The 10,029-nt window shown below is 38.1% G+C and overlaps 1 protein-coding gene across 1 annotated transcript; it reads left to right on the forward strand.

The window, feature by feature from the left end:
• The first annotated feature begins 1,422 nt into the window (after positions 1-1,422).
• On the forward strand, positions 1,423-6,215 carry LOC143863355 (oligopeptide transporter 3-like). The gene is made up of 6 exons (XM_077374038.1): positions 1,423-1,971; positions 2,320-2,417; positions 3,189-3,758; positions 3,957-4,212; positions 5,142-5,324; positions 5,432-6,215. Exons 1-6 carry the CDS (start codon positions 1,468-1,470, stop codon positions 6,044-6,046), a joined length of 2,226 nt encoding a protein of 741 aa, XP_077230153.1. The 5' UTR covers positions 1,423-1,467; the 3' UTR covers positions 6,047-6,215.
• Positions 6,216-10,029: the final 3,814 nt, after the last annotated feature.

The raw sequence follows: 10,029 nt of genomic DNA on the forward strand, positions 1-10,029 counted from the left end.
ACAAAAAAGTACTGTACGGACCGCATCATAGGATGATCCAAACCGTCCATTAGATGGAATACAGAGTAAATAGGTTTTTCCCAAAAGAATCATTTCCATCGGATGATCCCAACCCTCCAATCTAAATAGGTTTTCATAATATGCAGTTCCTCTATAGATTGGAGGGCTATGATCATCCTATGGGAATGATTTTTGGGGAACAGCCTATTTACTCTGTATTCCATCTAATGGACGGTTTGGATCATCCTATGATGTGGTCCGTACAGTACTTTTTGAAAAATACGTCTAGACTGTATTGGTAGTCGGATTCTAAACGTAACTGTGGACCCACATTCAGATGTGGGAATTTGCCACGTGGAAGCCACTGCCACATCATCTGACACGTCAGCCTAGAGCACGGCCCGTACTAGGGGCAACGTTCCGTTTTCGGAAAGAAGGGAGAGGGCACTCGTGTGGCGACGGTGTGGGGCACGTGTCTCACGCATGCACGTGTAAACTCTCCACTAGCTTACCTATTTAGAAAAAGACAACCTGTCTCATTTCCAATGTTATGATAGGGTCCATCTAAATGACCAAAGTACCCTTTTCTCATTTTTGTTTAAAGAACTTGCGCATAAAGGGTGGACCCTACTATGGATTGGAGAATAGACTGAATAGTGGAAACATCTCATCAACCAAAACCATCTTAACCATTCAATTCTCAATGTCATTTGTAGGAGAGTGATACATTCACCCCTCTTTCTTATTTGGGCCACCCGCTTGTACTCTAAAAGGGTAGTAAAAAATACACTAGAGGGGGATGGCTCAAGTTAAAAAAAAGGGGTAAATATATCACTTCCCTTGTTTGTATTACATGAGAAATTATACCGAGCAAGGTCGTGCATGATCAGCCCAAAAGTACAATGGGGCCCACATTGTTTGGATGATCTAAACCATTCATGTAAATAGAGTATGCTGAGAAAATCTTTTCCATAGGATGATCCTAACCCTCCAATCCATGGAGGTTACTATGTTGCGCTGTTCATATTAAACCTCGACAAATCAGAGGGTTAGGATCATCCAATAGATAAGATTTTCGAGGCACACCCTATCTACATCAGAACCCAACTAATGAGTGGTTCAGATCACCCCAAACAATGTGGGCCCCATTAGATTTTGGTGCTGCATGGGCATCATATAAAATCTGTGTCATACATGGCACTATCATGACATAGACAGACGATTGGATACATCTGCAATTGAGCCAAAAATCAAACCCAAAAGCCAAACCTATGTTCACCAATAGAGTCTAGCCTCACTCTCCCACATATCTTCTACCAAGGGTATTTTCGTCAATTCAAGTTCATGTCTTCACGAATAAGACAAACCCCCACCACCCCATACTCTATAAAATCAACCTCAAACATACACATGCATACAGACAGAAAGAAAGAGAGAGGTCTGAAGAACAAAAAAAACCCACCTTCAATGGAGACTGGGAAAGGAAAGAAGGAAATTCCAACCTTAGAGAAGCAAGATGAAGAACAACAGTCAGATCGATGCTCGATCGAAGAAGTGGCACTAGTAGTGCCAGAAACCGATGATCCACTACTACCGGTCATGACATTCCGAGCCTGGTTCCTAGGACTCTCATCTTGCACAATTCTCATATTCTTGAACACTTTTTTCTCATATAGAACCCAACCTCTCACTATCTCGGCCATGCTCATGCAGATTGTAGTCCTACCCATTGGAAAATTCATGGCATCAGTCCTTCCCACTAGAGAATTGAACATGATGGGTCTGAAATTTAGCCTCAACCCAGGTCCATTTAATATGAAAGAGCATGTGATCATCACTATTTTTGCAAATTGTGGGGTGTGGTATGGAGGGGGAGATGCTTATTCTATTGGGGCAATTACAGTCATCAAAGCTTATTACAAGCAGAACTTGAGTTTTCTTCTTGCCTTTTTAATCGTCTTGTCCACTCAGGTATTTCTGGAGTTCTGTTTCTTAACAAAAATACATTGTGTCATGAATAGAAAAATGTTCCCAAAAGCAAGTTATGGTGAAGTATTTTATTTTATTTTAATTCTGTCAATGGTCCCTCCTGATTTTTGTTGGTGTTTCAATCAAATGTAGCACAGAAAAGTAATGTAACATAGTTTGTATCTGTGCTGGTTTCAAAAAAAATTGTTGGTGTTTAAATCAGATGTAGCACAAAAAAGAAATGTAACATAGTCTGTATCTGTGCTGGATTCAAAAGTAATATATAAAAGCAAAATTATTGGAATTTTTTCATGTTTTCCATTATAAAATTCATTAATGTTTCTGTGGCAGATTATGGGGTATGGATGGGCTGGAATGCTGAGAAGGTACTTGGTTGACCCTGTTGAGATGTGGTGGCCTTCCAACCTGGCTCAGGTTTCACTGTTCAGGTCTGTGTTTTCATCTTTTCGTTTTTACTTTTATGGTAAAAGCTTTCTTTGCTTCTAGTTATGAGTGGAAAAGATTAAAAAAGAAGAAGATAAGAGCATAACTAAAGCATGCATGAATGAGGCTTAGTTGTCGGTTTAAGTATTAGAGTTTGAGATTGAATCTCTCTTGTTTTCAAAGCTTTCACATTTAAAGGTATAAGGAATCAGAAAACTCAAAAAGAAAATCTTTTGTTTTGAAGCTTTCATTGTAAAAGGTTTAAGGAAGCAGAAACAGAAAACAAAAAACATATGAGTCTTGAATTTTGGATTGTAGATGGATTTGAGTCCCATGTATAGGAAAATGGATATCTGAATTGAAAAAATCTTGTGGGCCGTCTTGACTGATGTGTTCAGCTTTCAGTTTCATGACATTAAAGCATAACGATAATGGAGATAGAAGAGAATATTACTGGGTTTTAATCTAGAATTTGGATGGTGCTAGATCATTTCAGAGAATATAAATAAAGTAAAAACAATCTGAAAAAAGTTTAATGCAAACGAGAAGTTTTGATAGTTTTTTTACATAGTTATAAACTTTCATTCAGGCTACTTTTGATAGTTTCTTTACATAGTTCTAAACTTTCATTTAGGCTTCATTTCTTTCAACATAAAATGGGACTACAACAAATTTTGAACTCATTTTTAAAATTTGCCTTACGCCCATTTTAGGTCTAAAGAAACAGAGTTTTAGAGTAATTTGGATTTTTACTCACCATCACAATGATGTTGCAGAGCACTCCACGAGAGGGATGACAGATCAAAAGGCCCGACTAGGATGAAGTTCTTCCTTATTTTCATGGTGGCAAGTTTTTTCTACTATGCTCTACCCGGCTATCTATTCCCAATCTTGACATTTTTTTCATGGGTTTGTTGGGCACGGCCACATAGCATCACAGCTCAACAGATTGGGTCGGGGTACCGCGGGCTTGGAGTGGGTGCCTTTACTCTTGATTGGGCTGGGATCTCGGCCTACCATGGCAGCCCGCTAGTGACTCCATGGTTCTCCATTCTCAATGTGGCAGTTGGGTTCATCATGTTTATCTACATAATCATCCCTTTGTGTTACTGGAAATACAATACCTTCGATGCCCGAAAATTTCCTATATTTTCTAGTGAGTTGTTCACTTCCACTGGCCATAAGTATGATACTACCAAGATCTTGACTCCTCAGTATGATCTCAATGTTGCTGCCTATGATAGTTATGGGAAGCTCTACCTCAGTCCTCTTTTTGCACTCTCAATTGGGTCTGGATTTGCGAGGATTGCTGCAACCATCACCCATGTCTTACTCTTCCATGGCAGGTAGACCTTTGAACTAATATTCGACACAAAACGCATTAAATTAAAGTAATGTTCATCTCTTCTCTACCTAGTGGACTGCTTGATTTTTACCATTCTAGCATATAGTACACCATATTTTCAGTTCATTTTCAGTGCATTATTTCTTGATGATAATGTGTTTCTTATGACACCTTTATTATCATCTCTTCCATTTTGTAGTGATATTCTGAGACAAAGTAAATCAGCAATGAAGGCTGTAAAGTTGGATGTCCACGCAAGATTGATGAAGAAGTACAAAGGGGCTCCCGAATGGTGGTTCCTTATTCTACTAGCAAGCAGCGTAGGGATATCCTTGTTGATGACATTTCTATGGAAAGCAGAGGTGCAGCTGCCATGGTGGGGCATGCTTTTTGCCTTTGCCTTTGCATGGCTTATTACTCTCCCCATTGGAGTCATTCAAGCAACGACAAACCAGGTACTCAAATTTACAATTTATAGGACATTTATGCATAATGTTTAACTACAAGCCACCTAAATCCCACTCCATGACACCAAATATTAATCCCAAGACATAGAATATCATAGATACATGGACTAACACTAATCTGCAATATAACCATTTTATAGCTTAATGCCACAGTATGAATATTTACACTGTAATCAGAATGCAATATTATTTGTTTGTGGAAATTCCATGTCAAGTGGGCTGGTCAGAGTTAGAATAGCACAGTTATCTGGTCCACCTAAAATTGAATACTTTTTGTATTCAATCATATATCATCTAGCCATACTTCCAAGTTTGGGATCACCCAAAATTTGCTTCAAGGCTATGATGTATGATGCCTTGAGTTCTCCTTTTTTATCTCATGCCACTAATGATCAAAGCAAAGCACAAATGAGCTCCACGAACAGAATCATAAATGTAGGTGTTTATGAAGATTCACAAATGAGCACTATTTCTGTAGCAATTATGAATGCTCCCGACTTTGTCGTTGTAATGCACACAACAGTATACTACACATTAAAACTGAAATTCTCTTTCTTAAATGAGAACCTTGTTATCATTTTTTTTTCATTTTAGCAGACTTCTCGTGTTGTGAATTTGACTGTGTCTCTAAGGTTCGATGCAGTATTTAAAAATTTGAACCCAGATTGGAGATCTGTCTTTCAGTTTCCAAGTTCACCTAAAAAGAGATAGGAAAACCCAGAAACTTTTAAGGAAAAAATTCTATCCCCTACAGACTTTTAGTGTCCTGAGTTAATCAACAAGATTTGGGAGTTATATTGCAGTATATGCATTGTATGGGACTTTGTGGCTAGTACCAAGCATGAACTTTTTTATATAGGTTAAGTTAAATTTTGTGGGTCTCTTATAACATCCTTATTTTTATGGTTACTAAACAGCAACCTGGCTATGATGTCATAGCACAATTCATAATTGGATATATTCTGCCTGGCAAGCCAATTGCGAATCTGTTTTTCAAGTTCTACGGACGAATAAGCACAAGCCATGCACTTGCTTTCTTGTCTGATTTAAAACTCGGCCATTACATGAAGATCCCACCTAGGTGCATGTTCACAGCTCAGGTATGCAAATCAGAGAACTTCCACAAATGGTTAAAATTTCACTTTGAATTTTTTGAGCATTTTCACTTTGCATTTTAGTTCCACAACTCATAACTCAACTCTTTCAGCTAGTGGGGACGATAGTTTCAGGCATTGTCAACCTGGCAGTTGCATGGTGGATGCTGGGGAACATAGACAATATATGTGACATTGAATCTCTCCATCCAGATAGCCCATGGACATGCCCAAAATTCCGAGTCACCTTTGATGCATCAGTTATATGGGGTCTCATTGGGCCAAGGCGTCTATTTGGGCCCGGAGGAATGTATAGGAACTTGGTCTGGTTGTTCCTTATTGGAGCTTTCCTGCCTGTACCTGTGTGGATACTAAGCAAAATCTTCCCTGAAAAGAAATGGATCTCTTTGATCAACATACCAGTTATCTCTTATGGTTTCGCCGGAATGCCACCGGCAACTCCGACCAACATAGCTAGTTGGCTTGTCACCGGAACCATCTTCAACTACTTTGTTTTTCGATACCGGAAAGGGTGGTGGCAGAAATATAACTATGTCTTGTCTTCAGCATTGGATATTGGAACTGCATTCATGGGTGTGCTTTTGTTTTTCGCATTTCAAAATGAGAAGGTGAACTTGAAGTGGTGGGGAACTCAGGTAGATCACTGCCCGTTGGCTTCGTGTCCGACGGCACCTGGTGTTTCAGTTGCTGGATGTCCAGTTTTCTAGCTATCATTCAAGCATTGAAGATACAGATATTACATACAGTTTCAAGAGTCTGAATAGCATTGTTTTCTTTAGCTGATGAATAATGTAAAGTAGAGAGATTTTAGAACTGGTTATGAAAATTTTGAAAGTTCTTTTCATTAATGGGAAATGTTGTTTCCTTTTTTTTCAATTAGAGCATCTTTTACATGATTGAGATATCTTAAGTTGGGAACTTTTATATGGTGTCACTTTGTAGCTGCTCCACTTTATATTTCATCCGACTTTATAAGAGGCTGCTGTTGGAAAATCAAGGGTGGTAACTTTGTCATACTGCATTTACGTGCAGCTATGCATACACCATAAAGAAAATTTAACTGAATTTTGAACTGCGCACTTTCGCCCCGGGCATTTCTTCAATCACTCCCTCTTTACCGGTTGTGGAGCTCTAGAACGTGGTAAAAGAAGTCTCTCTCACTGAAGGTTACTGTTCTACAAAGAGAGAAGTGCCTAAGGGTTGAACCTCTAGCTCAATTGATTAAGGCTTTGGTTTTCAATCTAGAGGTCGGAGGTTTAGTCCCAGCTTATCTATCAAAGCTCAATTGGTCAAGGCTTTGGTTTTCAATCTAGAGGTCAGAGGTGTAATCCCAGCTTATTTATCAAAGCTCAATTGGTTAAGGCTTTGGTTTTCAATCTAGAGGTCAGGGGTTTAATTCCAGCTTATCTATTAAAAAAAAGTGATGTGTGCATAAATGAACAAGATTGACAAGAGTTTTCTTGCCTTCTAAAAACTCGTAAGAGGTAAAGGCAGATGGAGATGGATTTCAAGTGGCTTGGCAATGGCGGCCATCACTACAAACTCTGGAAATACCCCTGTTGAGTGTGCTTTGGCCAGTGAAAATTAAAAGAAGGAAAAACAGAACACCTATAAACAAAAAACCAGTAAATACCAACAAAAGCAAACAAAAATCAAAGGTTGATCAATTATATAAGAGAATGGAGTCAATATATCTGCAACAAATTTGTCTGCAAATCTATTATCAATCATATTTGAACCGAATGAGTTCACCTATTTGGTCACATGGGAATCAAAGATTACCAATTAAAACACTTGATGTATTTTTTCAATTATCAAAACACTAATAAAAGAGTCAATCAACCAAATAGCACCCACTTTGGAAAAACAAATGGAATTCCATTGAATGTTACGTACTTACGAGAATTGAATAAACACTCACACCAAAATCATAATAATCAGATCTTCTTCCAATGTAATCCTCACTACCTACAACTATCTCTGATCAGGAGATTTACGATTTTAGAGCCCACAAAGCGATAATGGTTGGCAAAATACAATGATAAGATGCAGGTATAATCAATTTCCAATCCGCAAGTTAGACGAGACGGATGGACAAGAAGAACAAGTAGAGTCTGAAAAGGTCTAGACAATTCAATTTGCTGAACTGTTGGATCTGTATAGCGATGAGCAAGATCTTATCTCAGATTAGCTGTGAATTTTCTTAACAACTCTTTCTAATACCCTTCTTAGATTTTTCCTTCAGGTACAGGACTAGACAAGTAGCTCTAGGTCAACAATTAGCAACTCAAATGTGCACAATCAGTGATATGAGTAAGATTCTGCCACTGCAAGATTGGTTCTAATGCCTCTATTTACATGTGAAATTGCATAGAGCTAGTGAGTTTTCTTCAAGCCAAAGGCATTCCAATTTCAAGAGTATCTACCAATGGGAGAAGGCCTTAAAATGTATCTCAAATTGAATCACAGGAACAACCACCCGTTATTCAAATGACAAAGCCCCATGCAAGAATACACTAAACTTCTTTTTCTTTTCTTTTTTTGAGTATTTAAAGCAGTCAAATGGAAGGTGTAACTTGATTAGCTTTCTACAAATACATTCATTTTCTACACCACTGAAACGAAGCATAAATACATCGAAATTCGAGTTGTAGAGCACACTAAAACCTATCCAAGTGCAGAAACTCAATGTTCCTTCTCATGACTTTAAGCATACATTAAACATGTAATTCTCAGTCATATGGTGAATTTGTCCAAATATGGATCAGACCTAGCTCCAATTCAAGTCATGATGATGGTTTTAGGATATTAAAACACTAGACACATCTTAAATGTCTGCTCTCCATTAAGCTATCTCATTCCATGGTTTTAACTCTCCTTACATTAACAGAGGAAAACACTGGCCAAATTTGAATGGTATTTGCTTGATCTTAACTTCAGTTAACAGAGGAAAGCGCACAATAGCTTCAGAGATTTCATGGAATCTCATGTAATGCTATTCCACATCAAAGGATCTTCTCCAACAGCTTCAGAGATTTCAATAGGACATTAGAATCCATGAGAAATATCACAAAACTTGACAGCTTCAATTGGTTTAAGCTCAGATTTCATAAATTAAATGAAAGCTATTCAGTTTAAATTCTAATGAAAACCAACAGGTGGTTCAGCACCTCCAGGTCTGGATGGAGAATGCTCGAGATTGTAAACACTCAATCCAGAGAACAGTATACACTCAATCCTGAGAACAGTTTTATCTTCAAATTTCGGAAACTTTTCATTCAAAGTGTGTTTAAATGAATGTAAATTCAGTGTTGTTGGATAGATCAAAGAAATTATCAGCAGTTCTTAGAAGAACAACAAAAAGTCCAGCAAATAAGACACGTAGGAATGATCAAGGAGCATAAATTTCAGTGGAACAGTAACAACGAGAGGAGCCACTGCTTCGGCTTCCAGAGCTGCATGAGTTTTAAGAAATGAAGGGCACCTAGCTGGGAGTAGATCAAGAAGAGATTGGCGGTATTAGTCAATCAATTGGTCTTGGAAAATTTCGCTTTACTTTTGTATTCCAATTCATCACCATGGATTAATCTAGTAACTAGAATCTTGGTTAGATTGGTTGAAAGATAAAAATTTTGTTTTTGGGGCCCCCAAGCTTCCGCCCGCATACCGATTTACACCATCGACTATCAATGGCAACATAGTCCATCAATGATAGAGCATGATTTTTACCGGTACGCCCGGAGCCCATTCCCGGCTATCAGAGATTGAAATTCCCCTGGTTTCCTATTTTGAATTGAAATTGTGGTTGAAAAATTTTTGGTTCTAGGCCGATGGAATTTTAAATAATACATTGGGTTTATTGGATTTCTCGTGTTGAGATAAATCCAACGAGCCCAAGAAATCAAAATTCCAACCGTTGGATTGGAAGTTATGGTTAAAAAAAAAAACAAAAAAACGAAACATTAAAAAATTCCAGAATTGGTGCGGCGGTCGACCACAGGTCGGCGGCCGATAATTAATGAATCTTAAAACTAGGATTTTGGAGGTTTTTGATCTTTGATCATTGTGGACCTTCGATCAATGGTTCACGATATACTATATTTGGGGATTAGGGTTTTGTATTTTTTTTTTTTTTTGTAATCTTTTGTTTCATCTGGTTTTCCTTTGATACCTCTGTGGATTATGATTAGATCTTTATGGAAAGGGTCCTTGGCATTGAGAAAAATGAAATAAATGATGATATTAGTTAGCTCCTCTCCAAATGATCTATGTTTTGTGTCAAGAAGATTTCAAGATGGCATATTGCATTTCCTTCTGTCATTTCCCTGCATATGGGAGCACATGAAGATAGCCAAAAATCCAGTGGGTTGAAGATAATATGAACATGAAGAGTGTGTGTATCTTTTGGGGGCGAATGAGAAATCCAAGACCATAGATATTGATAGATGGAACTGCCATCTATTTGTTGAACAGACAGTGAGACAGATCGACGAATTTATCACTGCTAAATGAAACAAAAACAAAGTGAAACAGAGATGGAGGGAGTTGGAGTGATGAACGGTTCAACTTGCAAAGGTCAGGGGGAGAAGGTGAAAAGAGGGGAAGGTGCACAGGCTCTCATGGTTTGAATCATTGAAATAGGTGGGCCACTGTACTTTTTTCTGCACCTGTATTTCTGGCCATCATATAA

This window comes from Tasmannia lanceolata, unplaced genomic scaffold (genome assembly GCF_043159265.1).
Source record: "Tasmannia lanceolata isolate RefF3 unplaced genomic scaffold, GAP_Taslan_0.1 ptg000003l, whole genome shotgun sequence".
In the NCBI taxonomy this organism is placed as follows: domain Eukaryota; kingdom Viridiplantae; phylum Streptophyta; class Magnoliopsida; order Canellales; family Winteraceae; genus Tasmannia; species Tasmannia lanceolata.

Bases quoted from the DNA above. Each gene is read 5' to 3' on its own strand.
- LOC143863355 (XM_077374038.1), top strand. From the start codon at position 1,468: ATGGAGACTGGGAAAGGAAAGAAGGAAATTCCAACCTTAGAGAAGCAA. The intron at 1,972-2,319 runs GTATTTCTGGAG...TTTCTGTGGCAG, and splicing joins TAATCGTCTTGTCCACTCAG to ATTATGGGGTATGGATGGGC. The intron at 3,759-3,956 runs GTAGACCTTTGA...TCCATTTTGTAG, and splicing joins GTCTTACTCTTCCATGGCAG to TGATATTCTGAGACAAAGTA.